The 17658-nt window shown below is 37.2% G+C and overlaps 1 protein-coding gene across 1 annotated transcript in view; it reads left to right on the top strand.

Moving 5' to 3' along the window:
* The window catches only part of rfx6 (regulatory factor X6), a 31295-nt gene extending 19851 nt beyond the window's left edge, over window positions 1-11444 (top strand). Inside the window, exons 8-19 of the mRNA XM_002938298.5 lie at window positions 1138-1215; window positions 1291-1404; window positions 1490-1539; window positions 2624-2783; window positions 2960-3104; window positions 4452-4546; window positions 5385-5502; window positions 6116-6238; window positions 7058-7267; window positions 7828-8328; window positions 10448-10666; window positions 11109-11444. Coding sequence (XP_002938344.3) covers window positions 1138-1215; window positions 1291-1404; window positions 1490-1539; window positions 2624-2783; window positions 2960-3104; window positions 4452-4546; window positions 5385-5502; window positions 6116-6238; window positions 7058-7267; window positions 7828-8328; window positions 10448-10666; window positions 11109-11278 — 1983 coding nt within the window. The 3' untranslated portion in view covers window positions 11279-11444. The remainder of the gene's footprint in view (window positions 1-1137; window positions 1216-1290; window positions 1405-1489; window positions 1540-2623; window positions 2784-2959; window positions 3105-4451; window positions 4547-5384; window positions 5503-6115; window positions 6239-7057; window positions 7268-7827; window positions 8329-10447; window positions 10667-11108) is intronic.
* The last annotated feature ends 6214 nt before the right edge of the window (window positions 11445-17658 follow it).

The raw sequence follows: 17658 nt of genomic DNA, 5'->3' as shown, positions 1-17658 counted from the left end.
TTTGCAGATTTTTCTAATGAAAAGGCATTGAAGTAAATGGGCTGTTGTTCACAACTTTTTTCCTGCTGTGTTTTTTGCACAGCGAAAATGTTTACAGCCAAATGTTGCCACAGTTAGGAAACAAAATTGTAGATACTGAAATGCCTGGTGAAAAATTTTGCTCATCAATACCTGTGAGCTCAGACATGGAGTGTGAAAATGCATCCTTTCCTTTTTTGTGCCTGACACTTTGTCTGTCAGTGTCAGTGCACTTGTAAGAAGAAGCAATGGGAGCACATTGGGGTTTCTCTGCCATCACAGAAAAATTAGTAGTGTGAAAAATGTGTTGGACAATATTTCCCCTGAATTAAACAATAGACAATTTTTATTAATATGTAAGAGAATACGTCCTGTATACTATGAGGCCTAGCATGAGTTTGTGTGTTTGTGGCAGGGAAACAGCAAGCTTCACGGAGATGAAATACATTTTGAAGTTTAATATGATGTTGCATTACAAATAAAGGATGAGAATAACAGGTTTTGTCTTTTTTCAAAATAATATTTAGTTGCAACAATAAACAACAGATTTTTATAGAACAACAGTTTTATAGATTCTACCATGTTGACACTCAAGTACCTGGCTGCCAGTTCCGCAAACTTTACAATTCTGGCTATTTATTTGGCTATTCTACAGCTGGCCATACACGCACCGATAATATCGTACGAAACCTCGTTTCGTACGATATTCGGTTCGTGTATGGCAAGTCGGCGAGTCGACCGGTATCGCAGAAGGCTGCTGATATTGCCGACTCGCCGATCGGCCATTTCAAAAGATTTTGATTGGGGCGCCATAGAAGGCGCCTGACCAAAATCTGCCGTCAGGGCTGAATCGGCAGAAGGAGGTAGAAATCCTATTGTTTCTACCTTCTTATCTGCCGTTTCAGCCCTGAAGGTTAGTGGCGGAGGTCGCACGAAAGATCGCAGATCGCCACGTGTGTGGCCACCTTTACACTCTGCAGTAGTCAGTAGTCAGAGGTAAAAGGGTTAAAGTGTATGTCTCTCTGGAAGGGTTATTCATTTTCTGCTTTAATAAATGTAATAATTAGGAAGAATATCATCTCTTGTCAGTTCCTTTATGTGACCAATTTATTTTGACAGGTAGATACTCTCATCATGATGTATAAAACCCACTGTCAGTGTGTGCTTGACAATGCAATTAATGGAAATTTTGAAGAGGTAAGCCTTTAAACATATTGCTTTTATTGTCTAATTGCTGGCACAAACAATCACTAATGCCATTTACTTTTGTAGATTCAGCACTTCCTATTACACTTTTGGCAAGGTATGCCAGACCATCTACTTCCACTGCTTGAGAACCCTATAATCATAGACATATTTTGTGTTTGTGATTCTATACTTTACAAGGTGAGGTACTTATAGTATATGCATATTTAAATGTATATCTGATAAATCTTTAACAGTTTTAACCAATATTTATTTGTAATTTTAGGTTCTCACAGAAGTGCTCATCCCTGCAACAATGCAAGAAATGCCAGAAAGGTATATGCCTGTTTTATGGTGCAGTTTATTTTTTCCACCAAATGAAGAATTGAGCTGAAATGGATAGGTTTAAAATTATTTCTTGCTGCATTGTGTACAGTACAGTACAGTACAGTGTTGCTAATGTTGACAACAACATTCCTTATCTCCTCCCAAAGTACTATTGTTAGGCGTTAATAATTATTATACAAAGTGTGTGGCCTGATGGCATAGGGGACCTGGTCTGGATGTAATCCTGAAAGGGTATAGGTTTTAAGTAGAAATTAGTAATTGAAAGCACAGTATGTAGTTTTAAGTTCTATGTCTAATATATAATTTAGCACTGCATTACAAAGTTACTTTTTAGATCTAGGCAACATAGCTTAAAGTCCTTATAAAGAACACTTTCATGGAGTTGAACTTCCAGTACAATAAATGCCTGCAAAAGGATCATGATAGGCCTGCTACTTACACATATCTGCCCTTCTGAGCCTAATAAAGCACACACATTTCACAGCTCTGTGTAAGATTAGTGCATTCCCTTTCATGGCATCTGGGCATCTCATAGTGATTGGTTGTTCATAATAAACTTTATAATTAAGAGAGCACTAAACACTTAACCATGAGCCAGAAAATGTGGTATGTTAGTTTTCAATCCATGGTTTAATTATTTTTTATAATGATTATAATTTTATTTCTATGCTTCCTTTCTGCTGCAAACAAGCAATCAGTAGTATCTGTTTAAAGAGAAACAATATATTCTAAGGCCCAAGTCATTGTGCTCCAAATGGAATAAAAAAGTCTCTAGCCTGACCATTGGCCTGCAAGTTCCTAAGATCTGTTTTTATGGTTTAAGTTGTATGTCAGTATACCCCCTTTTCAATAGTAGGCTAAACAAACTGTTGGACAAAAATTTAAATTTAAAGTAAAGTCACATTATAATTTAGCGCATAAAAAGGCTTGGGGCCTTTTCATAACTAAAGTTCACAGAACTGTAACCATTGCTTAAAAAATTAATAATTCTCAGGTCCCTGCTGATAGATATAATGTACATTATAGTATATCTATTTTATTTCATTTACAAAATGCATTTTTTGCTTGTTAGTTTGTTAGCAGACATAAGGAACTTTGCTAAACACTGGGAGCAGTGGGTCGTTTCATCTCTCGAAAACCTTCCTGAGTCCCTTTCTGAAAAGAAACTTCCAATAGCCAGGAGATTTGTATCATCTCTGAAAAGGCAGACATCATTCCTACACTTAGCCCAGGTATGTTTTAATATTAAGATTTTCCTATTTACAGGCTTGAGTACAAAAAAATCACAATGATGTCTGTTGCGATAGATGTAGAAGTAAGTAAATGAGATTTTGATAAAGAAAAAAAAGATTGTGTGTAATATGTGATAACTTCACAGATTGTTGTAGGATTCTGTTCATTTTCTTAGATTGCACGCCCTGCCCTTTTTGATCAGAATGTGGTTAACTCCATGACATCTGACATTGAGAAGGTGGATTTGTGCAGCATTGGATCTCAGGCTCTTCTTACCAGTTGCAGTGGTGCAGATTCAGATTGTGATGTCTACACTGAGTGTAAGCCTTTATATTTATTACTTCTATATTTTGCTTTAAAGGGGTGGATCAACCATTGTTTTAGGAGATAGTATTAAAAGCTCAGGGAGTTATATTATATTTGTAAATAAAGGTGGCTATAAATGATCACATGTGCCAAAAAATAATCAGACACATGACATGACTAAGCTGTTGAAAAAACACTTTTTTATTGCCTTTTTTGCTACAGTATACAGTACTTTGCTTCTCATTGAAGCTGCAATATACTTTTTTAAAACTAGATAATGAGAACCCAATTTAAAATAAGGTCATTTTAAAAGGGTTCATTAAACAATGTTGTTATCCTGTTGACATATGTTTTATCTGTAAGTATTTATTTTAGGATTTTTATTTCCCCAATCAACCTGTCCTATCTATGGGCCAGTCCACAAGAATTCCAAGAGAAAAATAGACTTAGGGCTCTGGCACACGGGGAGATTAGTCGCCTGCGACAAATCTCCCTGTTCGCGGGCGACTAATCTCCCCGAGTTGCCATCAGTTGCCATCCCACCGGCGAACATGTAAGTCGTAAATGCCTCGCGAGGCAACTTCGGCGATTTGCCGAAATCGACTGCGCAGCGTGTACCATCCCACCGGCGACTTACATGTTCGCCGGTGGGATGGTAGTTCAGGGAGATTAGTCGCCCGTGACATTTGTCGCGGTTGACTAATCTCCCCGTGTGCCAGAGCCCTTAGGGTGAAGGCACAAGGAGCTACTAGTAGCAGCCACTTGTGGCTACTAAAATAGACAATGCTTATCGTTTACTGATAATTTTCTTTACATGTATTTTAGCAGAGGCAATTCTCAGCATTGTCTATGGCAGGGTATTTTATGGAGTTAAGTAGCCATGAAAAATTAGCTGCTAATAGTAGCTCTGTGTGTCTTCACCTTTAGGCCAGTTAGAGTGAGATTTGTGGTGAATGGCTATTTGCTCTCCTAGATACACCTAAAGATTGAGCTTGGAGTTCAGTTAGGGTGAGATCTGGGGAGAAAACATATTTAATGTCCTATATATTCCAATACACCAATTTCTTTATATATCTGACTCCTTGTAATGAGCTAAGGGGGTAAGTGGTTGTCCCCCCAAAGTGGCCTTGAACTAGAAAAAAGTTTGACAACTACTGCTTGAATTGCCTGAGAAGTACTCCCTTCACAGTAAAATTTGCCCTTATTTAACTAACATAAGCCAATTAAATAAATGATAAAATCAGTAGCACTCCAAAGCAAGTAATACTCACCTGTCGCCTCTGTTTCATAAAAGTCAAGTCTGTTTAGTTATACCTGCTGGTTTCTATTTTTTACTTGTAATGTTCATTGCTTCTTTTTAGTGTTTCAAGAACTAAAGGATCTATTGAAAAAAAATGCTACAGTTGAATCATTTATAGAATGGTTGGACAATGTTGTAGAGCAGAAAGTTATAAAGGTAATTGCTATCCCTCACACAATATTTAATGCAATATAAAAATGTTAACAGATAAAGTGACTAGTTAAGTCAGTTTGCATGTTTTATTATATTAACTATACCATACTCACAGCATCAAAAACATAAAGTTATTTGCAGTGAAAATCCAAGGTTAAATAAAGTGAACCACCTCGTGGTAAAACAAACAGGACTGCAGGTAACCTTTTAAACCAAGTGCAAAAAATGGCGCCAACATGAGAAGGGTAACTACGTCAACCACTGCAAACATGCATAGAGGCTACAACTTTTCAGCAGATCACAGCAGAGCAAATAGTAGTATGTTCTAAACCTTCAGTTAGAATGTATTCAAGCTGGAAGCAGAAGTGGCAGTTTCCTGCACAATGACTGTATTATTATTTATATAGTGCCATCAATTTACGCAGCGCTTTACAGAATAGAGGGGTACAAAAGACAGAACAGATGTACATGCCTGAAATGTTGTTGTCCTGCCTTGCTCTAAAAAAGGATAGTTGAGACATGGTGATAGTTTTATGCAAATGCAAGTTGTGGCTGGGGGATAGAACACCAAGGCTAAGGTGCCTGACTAATTCTAGTGAAAGAGAACAACGTTGGTTGTGTCATAAAATGTTGCTCACCCCCCCCCAAATAATTGTTATTTATATCACCATAAGTGAAACTTTGCAGAAAGCTAAAATATTTAAGTAGAAAATGACTATATTTCAGCATCACATTCAATTTTTCCATTTTTTGTTATTTATAATTTCATATATATTTAAACATAATATGCCTCATCAAACAAATGAACATGTACCTTATTTTCTCATTCTTCCAATTTCAGGCAAGTAAGCAAAATGGAAAGTCACTGAAGAAGCGAGCACAGGATTTTCTTTTAAAGTGGAGTTTCTTTGGTGCCCGTGTTATGCACAATTTGACTCTCAACAATGCATCTAGCTTTGGTATTATGATTAATATATTTATATAGTACTATATTTTTAATTGTGTATAATGTAAGATTGTACATCGCTGCATATCCTTTTAGCACTTTATTAAAAAGTTATACATACATACTATGCTCATTCAGTTCATGTTCATGTATTATCCAGTAATTCCTATATATTACACTTTTGTAGCACTAGACTATGCCACAGCAGTTAAGATGAACATATGCACTAATGCACTTGTGATATTGGTAAACTCCAGCTTTTTGTTTTAGTGTCATTATGTGATTAATCTAACCATACATTTCTTAAATCTCCACCAGTATCTTCTTCAAGCCTGCTGGATAGGTAAACAGTAATAGTAAAATCAGGATCATTGTGTTTTATCTGGTTTCCCTTAGTATCAACTCTCTCACTTCAATTTAGTCTTTGATGTAATTTGTGTACCATGAGGCAGAAAGTATATTAACTAAGTGGGTCATTAATCTAAAGATTAGACTAAAAACTCTTTGGCTATCTCATGTTAGTCTTAGTAGGTCATTTAAAGTACAACAATCATTTATTTGTCTTCAAGAAAGTGTATAGAGATGGTCATGAAGATAACAGCACTGACTCTTTCAATTTGTTTTAGGTTCATTTCATCTGATTCGAATGTTGCTTGATGAGTATATTCTTCTGGCAGTAGAGACACAGTTTAACAATGATAAAGAACAAGAGCTTCAGAATTTACTGGATAAGTACATGAAAAATGCAGGTATGTGGGGAAGTCATACCTGTTATGTCAGTTACCTGAGACATAGCAAGATATGTACATAAAGCTTTATGTCTATAAGGACTATGACACACAGTGTTAGGGCTCTGGCACACAGGGAGATTAGTTGCCTGCGACAAATCTCCCTGTTCACCGGCGACTAATCTCCCTGAAATGCTATCCCACCGGCGAAAATGTAAATCGGCGGTGGGATGGCATACGCGGTGCTGCGATTGCCCTGAAATCGCGAAAGTTTCCTCTCAATGCCATTCCACCGGCAATTTTTGGGAGATTAGTCACCTGCGAACAGGGAGGTTTCTCGCGGGCAACTAATCTCCCTGTGTGCCAGAGCCCTTACTCTTATTAAATTACTTTGCTTCAATTTTTAAAATTATTAGCAAAGTTTCTAGTTGGGTAAAGAAATATATTGCTTTGTGCTTGCTTCCAGTCATAAGACAAATTGTGGAGCATTAAATTAGGCATGATGAGTAATTAGTGCCAAAACAGATAGGACAAATTAGAGATATTGTTATAAGGTAGCATGGTAGTGCAGTGGTTAGAGTTGCTGTGTTGAAGTCAGATCTGCCATCAGTTATATTGGAGCCCCATAATACAAAACTAGCAGGGCCTACCCCCTAAGGGGACACTATCTATTAGCCCACTAGTCACCTGGGACCCTGCCAGCAAGTAGAATGGGGCACTATTGAAAAAAAAAAGTGCCACGCATGTATTGTCACATCCCTGATTCACCCAAGTCATGACCCATTATGCTAAAACCCTACCCAAGATCAGCTGCAATAGTTGTTTTTTTTTTTTTGACAGATGCAAGCAAAGCCACTTTTACAGCATCCCCAAGCTCCTGCTTTCTAGCAAGTCGCAACAAGTCTGGCAATCTTTCAACAGATTCTTCTGTAAAAAATGAATGTCTTCAGAAACAGACTTTTACAACTTTGTCATCTGAGCAGCATTCTGGTCTTGTTAGTGGCATGCACGCCTTTGCAAATGGAGACAATGAAAATATTCAACTTACAGGTAAATATGTAGCTTGAAAGATAGCTAAAGTCAAAAAAAATCTTCAACAATCCGGCCTGGTTCTCCTAAACGAAAAAAACGGGCAGGCAGTTTTGACCCGGAAAGCCCTACCGAAAACCAAGCTGTCCGCGCCAAAACCGGACAAGTGACAACCCTAGTGATATTGGAACTTTCCTAAAAGTATAAATGTTGGCATACCAGGCCATTCTAAAGAAACTCTATACATATATATGTGTAAAAACTACAGGCTACAGCCTTACTAAGGCTTATATATGTATCAAAACAGCTTAAAAGGTAATCTAAAAATACATTGCAGATATGGTAAGCTAGCATTTAGGTAGTTATTATAAAGTAGTACTTCATAATGATATGTCCCTACTTATTTCTACTGGGTGAGTGCAGGAAAGTACCTATACCTACTGTTATTGTTATAAGCACCTATCTGGACTTAATCTGAGAAGCTGGCAAAAACCACCACTACTTTTTTCAGTTTTATATGAGATAAGCTTTTACATATTTATTTGCATTATATAAAAAGATTTTGTATATATTATTTTTAGATCCAGTGGACATATCCCAAAGCACAGGACATCTGATGACTCCACCTATGTCACCTGCAATGTTAAATAGGGGAAGTGTTATAAACCAAGGACCAATGGCTATAAGGCCCTCCAGTGTTGGCCCAGTCTTGCCAAGTCACGCACATGTTTCCTCATTTTCAGACACTCCTTATGAAAACCATCCATCATCAAACCAGAACTATTTTGCAACTGGTTCAAACTATCAAGCAATGTTTCATGCTCAGCCCCCCAATGGAGTTTTCATCCGTCGGGTGGATCAAAGCCGATATACACCTATCAATGAGCAACAAATTTCCAGGGACTATTTTACTAGCAGCTGTGCAGTATCTCCCTACAGTGGACATCCCTCTTCAAACTACGGACCATCAACAAGTCCCCAAGAAATACACAGCATGCAGTTCATTAACACCAGGGGATTCAATTTTTTGGGCAGTTCTGGAGGGTGTCAGAATGGGAATTATTCATCTAATTCTTCCAATGGTAATTTTTCTTCTAGTTTTTTTTATACAAAGCACTTTGATTTATATGTGTCACCTAAGTGTTGATAGGTATGAATGTTAGGCTTTAAGCAAGTTTGCAAACTGCATTACATGTTTATAGGATACATGACAGCGACTGGTCGGATAATTGGCAGAGTTTTGGATAATTAGTAAAAGAGGTAGGTATGAGTAATGCAGTTTAGAAGAATAGTAATAGAGTAAGTGATAGATGTTTTGATATTGAAACAAGGTTAGTAAGATGAATGGCAGAGGACAGAAGAATGAAAGGGTTACAAAGTGATTGAGGATGGTAGGACTAGTGTCTTTTAGAATCACTGCCAGACATTTAGAGGATAATTGACAGATTGGTAGCTTTTGTGCTCATTTGCATGCACACAAGTTTTGACACTAGAGCACACAACAAATTGTGCACAGACAATTTGTATAAATACACTTAGTTACATGCAGGCTTTGACCTGCCTACTACTCTGCACACAATTTAAAAAAAAAAAAAAAATCAAAGCAGAAATGCACTTTTTTGTTGTATAGCCTACATTAAAAGTAATGTTTGTTGGTAGGATCAGTGACTGTGTTTGGTAGGGAGATCATCAAACATTTAGATTTTGCTTTGTAGTATGATTGATAGAGATGTAGTGGACAAACGGCAGAGGTTGCTAAGAGGAGTGATAGTGTTTAGCAGGGTTTAGGACAATACCTGTAAGGAAAGATGAGTGGCATGATTTTGAAAGAGCAGCAGTAGGTTGGCACATTGATTAATATGTGGTAAGAATGATGACAGGATGGTAGTATGGCAGAAAGACAGTTTAAGGAGGAGTAACAATGCAGTGTGAGTATATATAAGGCTGCCAGCTCTAACTATTGAGCCAGCCAAAAAACATTAAAATTCATTGATTTTAAGGGTTATAGTGTTGCATAATCTACGCCATGTGCAGCATATTATTGTAGCCTTTTGTTTATCTCTTAAAGTAGTAGCCCTTATATTAGTTGGGGCACATTTACTCCATGTTTGTGTGCTTGCTTATTTTCTCCACGAATGATACACTTTGTTTAGTGTCAGCAATTCCTAATGTGTTTCAAGTCATAAATTGCACCCCCTTTATTTGAAGCATTTTATTACTTTTCATTGGATTTCAGCATATGTAAAATGTCAGTTTGTTTCGGAGGCATGCAAGGCTGGAGTGGGAGGTTGCATAAAGAAGCTGTTTATGGGTGGTTGTATAGCAGCCCTGTGTATATGTAAAATAGGCAGAACTATATCAGAATTGTAATTACTCTTAAATAATGTTTCTAGTCTTAAGTAAATCTCTCCTGCCTCTGTATCAGTTTGGCTGCAAAGGATTCTAGGACTTGCAAAATTTTATTCTGGCAAGAGACAGATACAGCTGGCGTTAGGGTTGCCACCTTGCTTCTAAAAATGCTGCTTGATGTCATTGTTATTAATAGGGAAGAAAGCTAGAAATAAGTGAAGGCCAGTATTTTTTTCTGAAAAGGCAACAACCCTAGTTGTCTTGGGCACATTGAGTAATAGATTTAAAGAATAGCAACAAGATGACAGGATGGGAGACAGATAGCTGAAGGAGGAATAACAATTCAATACCAGTGTGTGCCAGGCTGCAAGGTCTAACAATTGCGGTAACCAAAAAGTGAAACAGATTCATAGTGGGCATGTTTGGGGGGATTCAGTTTTAGGGTTACTTGGCTATATAACCATAATCTATGTTATGTGCAGCATATTATTGTAGTGACATATTTTATGGTTCAGACCTTAATGTAATAGAGCATCAGTATCAGTACCTACTAGGGTTGCTACCTGTCCGGTTTTAACCCGGACAGCCTGGTTTTCGGAAGGGTTCAAAACCTCCTGCCCAGTTTTCCAAATAAGGAAAACCAGGCAGGACTCACTGAGATTGACACAGCGAATCGGCAAACGCTGTGTCATAGCCCCGCCCAGCGACGACAGTGCCCCGCCTCTTCTTCGACTATGTGACGTATTTTAACATCTTTGCCATTCAACTTAGACAGCTCACTATCTGAAGTATAATTTAAAAAACATTTAAAAAACAATGAGCAAATGACTCATTAGGATTTTACTTTTACAGGATACTATGGGAATAATTTAAGCTACCCAGAATCCCACAGGCTTGGATCCATGATTGATCAGCATGTATCAGTAATCAGTAGTGTCAGCAGTATTCGCCCGCTTCACTCATTCAATGACATCCATGATCCACTTAATATATTAGATGACAGTGGAAGAAAACAGCTTGGATCTTTTTATGCAGAAACACCATCTCCTATCATTTGTCGTAAATCCATGGGTAAGTTTTTAAAACCTATTATCCAAATATTTAAAAAAAAATAATACTGCATAGATGCATTCAGGTTCTTTATATATGACAAACTATCTAATCATTGTTAGTAAATTTGGTCTTGGCTAATAATTAGATTATAGTCAGATGCATGTTCAAATTCAATGAGTTGAGGTCCAGCCCAAAGAGTTTAATACTCATCCAACCCACATACAGGTAAATGAATGCCGTTTTTTTTTACAAATGTTTTCACTGAAAACAGAGCATTTTTTGTTATGAGACAAAAGCCATTTGTTCATTGTATTTACACAGTTTCAAATGTATTTTTATGTCTGACAATAGTGTTTTATTTTAATCTGAGGCAAACAGATCAGTTAAGTGTTAAATTGCTCTTGTGGATTTTTGTGAAAATGTATTTTTTCAATCAAATCTGTTACTTTTAATTATGCAGCCTCAAATATGCCAAGTGTGATATCAGCATCCACTTCCCAGTGTATGTATGGAGCTTCAGGCCAGTACATCTCTCAAGAAACCGGGCAGCCCAGTGATGTCAGAGAATTAGTGCCATCATTGCCTCCAATCAACACAGTGTTTATGGGAGCAGCATCAGGAAGCACATGAAGGCAGTTCTACAGTCCCCTTAACACTTCTACTTAGAGCAAATACTTGTCACTGGACATAGAATTATACAGACCTAAGCTGGAAGCTGTACTTGCAGCAGAAGACTTTTATGATCTCCAAGTTGAAAACTGTGCCTGTTTCTTTGTTCCTGTGAAGCACAACCTGCACCCAACGTTCTCATATCACTCAAAACAAGATATATATATATTTAAATCCTTATTTTCAGCAATTAAAAATGATATAATAAATGCATACATTTAAATGAAAGCTTAGAGCTTTATGACCACAGCTGTGAAATGTACCATTGTAAATATATTTAAATGCACCACACTGTAATCATGTGATGGTTTAAAGCTGTGGTATTCCCGCAAGATACATTGGATAAGTTGCATATTCCCATTCCTGGTTCCTGGTTTTTGTAGAGCTGATAGTCATGCCTGTTTATATAATCTGAATATGCCCTTTAACTTTTCAGTAAGACTGGCATGTTTGTACTAAATTTTTACTAATTTCAATTAATTTGTGTCATCTCTCTAAATCTGTTTTTGTATGTGTATCTGTTTGTAACATGTGTATTTAAACAACTGTATTATAACCCCTATTTATTGTATTTAGAGAGTACCTGTTTACTATCTTGTACTTGACATCGGTCAGGTTTATATTTTCTACCTCCTATGGAAATGTTTACAGAAAACTTTCTATTACTTTCATTTATGTTCATTAAAAAGTTACCGCTATTTGCTCACAAAATATTTTGCTTGTGCTTTAACACAGTTTTAGTCCAAGTTTTATGCATGGGAAGATCCTTTTGCTCTAGATAATGTTATCATTTATGTTCAATTGCAAAACTAATAATTTAACAGTATGTACTGAGGAATATATAAACTGATGTATAGCAGTCGCACAAATGTAGTTACCCAGAGTAACCAATGATCTATTTTCTTTCACTATCCTACCTTGAAGAAGTCCAATTAATTGCATTGCTAGTAGGATGCTATGGGTTACAGCATATGCACATTTGCTTTCATGTTAGAAAATAATCCCATTTATTCTGGTATTCTACTGATTTGCCAAAAGGGAATATTTCTAGAGAAGCAGCTGGAGAAAAGGAAGCTAGTAGATAATTTACAGTTTTCATAGATCCATCTCTGTTTTTCCCTATGATTGCATATAGATAGTGATGAGTGAATCTGTTCCATTTCGCTTCGCCGAAAAATTTGCGAATCTTTCAAAAGATCCGCGAAACGGCGAAAATGCCGTGCGACAAAAAAATTTGTCGCCCGCGGCTATTATTTTGTCGCGCAGCTATTGTTTCGTCGCCCGCGGCTATTATTTTGTCGCGCGGCTATTGTTTTGTCGCGTGGCTATTGTTTCACCGCCCGCGGCTATTGTTTTGTCACGCGGCTATTGTTTCGTCGCCCGCAGCTATTGTTTTGTCACCCGCGGCTATTGTTTTGTCGGCCGCGGCTCTTATTTTGTCGGGCAGCTCTTGTTTCGGCGCTCGCGGCTCTTATTTTGTCGGGCGGCTATTGTTTCCTCGCCCGCGGCTATTATTTTGTCGCGTGCTATTGTTTTGTCGCGCGGCTATTATTTTGTCGCCAGCAACTTTTCTTTTTTGACGCCGGCGACAATTTTTGGATGTGCGGCGAATTTTTCTGCGGCAAAATTTTTCATCCGTTTCACAAAACAATCCGCCAATGGCGAAACGCGGAAACTTTTCGCCCATCACTACATATAGATTCTGCTTATTTCTTGCTTTTTGACAGTAATGAATTATAATAATTTAAAACAAATTTAAAATGCAATCGCTATAGCAATTAATGAAATACATAAATAACCTTCATTTCTAGAGGAGTAGTTCATTTAAAAAATGATTTATTTTTTCTAGTTATTTTGCAAATATTTTGGAATTTTAACAGCTATGCAGATGCTAGGGATTCATTTTTTTTAGCATCTAGGCAGCAGATAGAAATCAGAAATCACTATCTGAGTTCAGTAGTAGATGGCTTCAATAAAAAAAAAATAGGCAATTTGTTTTTAGTTGCTGGGGTCAGTGACCCTGTCAACCAGATGTCATTCTTTAGTTGCAGTCTAGAAAGATGCAGAATAGAAAGGCTAATACTAAAAAACCATAAAAAAGTCAAAGCAATTAAAATATATCATAGAATAAATTAACCTATATCACAGCCTTGGGGGGAGGGGAAATTAGTGATGAGTGAATCTGCAAAACTGCAAAAAGTCACAAACCACATTTAAGGCAATAAGTGTTTTCTTGCAGCAACTTTTTCCATTTCACACAACACAGTAAAACCTAGCAAAAAATTGAAATCATCACTAGAGGTAATGTAATAAAAGTGCAATGTGTTACAGGTCTAGTCACCATTCTACTGGTAGCATTATCTTGTCAACTGAAACAAAACATCTGGTTGTGTGACCAAACGTGGGCAGTCTTTGTGCTCTATTATGTCTCGTGCTTCAGTCGATATAAACATGAAGGTATTGTTTTATAAAACTGTATGTGCCGAAAGAATAGATACATACCATTAGAATGAACCTGGAGATGCCCTGGCTTTGTATAGGTGATATGTTTTATTTTCTATCCTTAATTTTGGCAAACAAAATTTGCACTTCCATTGATGGCACAGATGGATATACAATTAAAGAACACATAAAAGACTATAACAAGCATATGAAAAAGAAAGACCTACTCACCTTCCTGTTGGCTTGGTTGATTATTATCCTTATACAAATAATGGACCACATGTTCATCTTGCCCTTATGCTCTGGTTGCTACAGCAAAACAGACACTATGAGAAATTCATCATTTGAAAGGATTGGTAAAAGGGTTTTGCATGTTTTGGTTCTCATATAATAAAATTTGATATTTTAGTGGGTTTGAAGAAGTATACAGATAATGGACGCACAGTAAGTATGTACTCTAGCAGTATTTGCATCAGTTCCAGGCAGTTCAAGTAATGCAAATAAAGAATGCTTTCAAATTTATGAATGTTGATAGAAAAAATATGTTAATGTGACTAGTAGCAGAGGATAAAAACAATTATAGTGGGGAAACAAATAAGTATATACTGGGCTGTGTTGAAGTAAATGCAGCATTAATGCCTACTCTGTCTGTATATATAATAAAAGTTGGTGCCACACTAAAGCACTGGTTTTAAACATTGGGTCCCAGATGTTTTTGGAGCATCCTTTAAAATAGTATTAAGCATTAAGGCATTATAGGAGTTGTAGTTCTTCAACATCAGGGGACCCAAGGTTAAGAAACAGAAAGCTAAAGTCTTCTTGTTTTTCTATCTGTGCCGTTTTTAAGCTCATTTTGCTAGCTTCTGAAAGGCTTTAAAAATTACATAAAGATGTATTAAAATGGGGGGGGGGGGGGGCATGGTATAGCCAGCAATGTAGCTCTGGACTACATCTCCTTGCGACTATCACACATTTTGCACTGGTTCCATGGCAGAGCCAACACAGAGCAATATGAATGGGGATTACTGGCCAAATACCCACTAGAGATAGGGTCTATCACCTGCTCAAAGGCTACTTAGGCCACCCTACCCCCAAACCAACTAATAGACTTTTGAAGCAGGCACACTGAATCTGGGATAAATCTGGGATAAAACCCCACCCAACAGTAGTGGTTGAGCACTACACCAATTGCCTAAAAAACGCTCCCTACCTGAATGTTGTACAATGCAGGACCCCTTCTCTGGAAGGAGAAAGTAATTTACCTATTTTGTTATTTACAGCTGTGCCATGCTTTATTGGCACAATTCACCACTGGGTATCACATTTTTTAAACTAGCCCCTGTATTAGCAGTATTCAAGTGCACTCTTAAATCCCAATATCATTACACATGCTGATCACTCTAAATTAGCTTGGCAAGAAAAAATTAGGCAGATTGACCAAGAAGAGTGTGAAGAAGTCATTCAGTCGCCTAAATATGCTTCCCTGTATGCAAGGGAACGGACAAAACAAACATACAATCTTCACAGAACTAATTTAACCCCCCTGATTCTCTGACTCTTCCACCAAAACGCAGATACTACTTGGCCTAGATGTCAATCAAATAGCCCGCACTTCTACCACTTAATATGGACTTGCCTGGTCCTCATTGATTACTGGAAGCAGGTAACCTAATTTATTCATGAAGTGATGGGATTGTCAGTCCTACTGGATCCTAATATGTGCCTACTGGCCATTATCTAAGACCTTTGCTGTAACACATACATGAGAATGGCAATAGATGAACTACTCTACCCTATTAATTAACTATAAAACCAGGGGATACCCAGACAAATACCATGGTATGGAGCCCCTGGCTTGAAAGCAATTGTACTTCACTCCAGTGACAACTCAATACTCATGAAATCCCATCCCGAATGAACCCAGCATCTCTGAATGTAAACAGTGTCTTGATTACCAATTACCATGGAAAACCCTGTTGCCTATATTGTTTTTTCTCTAACCATGTAAAAAATTATACATTAATGTGTATCTTGCTAAACTTGAAACAATCTGAAAACTTTTGTATAATTGTACCTGTGCCTACTACCTGTGCATATTAGCTTTTACAAACATTTTACAACTCAGCTGTCAACCTTGTTTTTTAAGAATTAAAGAAAGTGTTGAATAAAAAAAAGATGTATCAAAATGAATTAATATAATACAATGTGGCAATTCTAGTTTCTATGGAAACTACTTCCATAGTAATATATTGTGTAATGATTTAATGATCGTACAGGCTATACTTGCAATTGGTCTTCATCTGAGACAACTTGCAATGGGTCTTGATCTGAGACAACTTGCAATTGGTCTTTATCTGAGACAACTTCCAAATGGTAGTCACCTGAGACAACTTGCAGATCTAAATGGACTACACTGCCCTTAGTGACTGGATCACATTAGATGGACAGATAGATATATAGATGGTGTAGTACTATTTTACCACCTGTGCTCCAGTAACTAAACTTATGCCTGACAGGTGGAGGTTTACTTATAGTTTCTCAAAATGATGGGGTCATCACAACACCCTTCGTGGAGGCAGCAATTACAGGCTTCCCTTTTCATCAAGTGCATATGTACAGTAACTGACCATCAGTGTCAGTGCCAATGTACAGAGTATGTAATTAGCAGACCATTCATCAAGGACCCTACTTCCTTTTGAAATATGTGATTTATTATTAATTCATTAAGTGGTATTGCTTGTAAAGAAATATCAAACTTTTTTTTAAAGGAATTTATTTTCTGCACTGAAAGAAGAATCATATCTAAAGAATTATTCCCAACATGCATAAGGGTCTAATATTTTATTTGGGTGTTAGCCAGTATGCTGAGCTGTGCTGAGTACTGATACCCACTAAAATAAATGTGTTCCCAAATATTATTGCAATTTACACAACTATCTGTTTAGCTAAAACAGTTTCTCACATGTCAGTTATGAAAGCCTTACATAGGAAAAACAAAATGGAACCGTATAATTCATTTGGATTGCTTAGCTCAGTCTTCAATATATGTGCCAATAACACCACTCTTGTAAATAGCATCCTTTCCAAAGTATTGTAGGGGATCAGAGAACTCTGTCCCCTGTTTCTCAGTCAGTGACATCATCCAGCCTAGCTACAGACTGGGGAGGAACCCGATTGGCTGGATGCCCCAGTGTACGTCTGGGAAGAGGTGTGCTTAAGTTTGGAGCCAAAAATCAAGGGGTGGGCCCAGAGTTGATAAAGGGAGCCCCTGTTGTTTTTGCCAGTTGTTGGAAGAGAGAGTGTGCCAAGAAAGGGTTACAGTATTATTGCATTATATCTGTGACATTTATTATTTTTTATATCCAGGATTGAAAATGAAAAGAAAAATCAATTTACTCTTCTAATATCATTTTAAAATGCAGGTTCACCAAGCCAAACAAAATGCTTAACTTGAATAGGCAATATATTGTCAGTTTATGATCTACTGGATGTTTTTTATGTTTATTAGATGTACAGTATCTGCATAACTGAAACATACTGCTAGGTGAGAAACGCTTGACATGCTTGTACTTGCGATTCAAGTGTCATAGAGAGGCAATAAAGAGAATTTTGTTGCTCTATATTTAGTAAAGAATAATCTCCATAACTGCATCTAATTTTTTCCTACCTTATTAAACATAAACATTACTGGCTTCATTTGCCAAATTATACACATCTAGCACAAATTCCTGTGTTAAAATGCTATGCACCAAGCAGCTCTACCTGTTTTCTTGCATAAAGCACCAATGCTTCCCATTCAGTTTCTGTGAATGAGGTGCTATGTGTGCCAACCAAAATATTGTGCTTTAAAAAAAACACACAATTGAGTAACCTGAAAATATATAATGGTGTCCCATCTG

This window comes from Xenopus tropicalis, chromosome 5 (genome assembly GCF_000004195.4).
Source record: "Xenopus tropicalis strain Nigerian chromosome 5, UCB_Xtro_10.0, whole genome shotgun sequence".
Taxonomy (NCBI): Eukaryota; Metazoa; Chordata; class Amphibia; order Anura; family Pipidae; genus Xenopus; species Xenopus tropicalis.
This window is presented reverse-complemented; position numbering and strand designations above follow the sequence as displayed.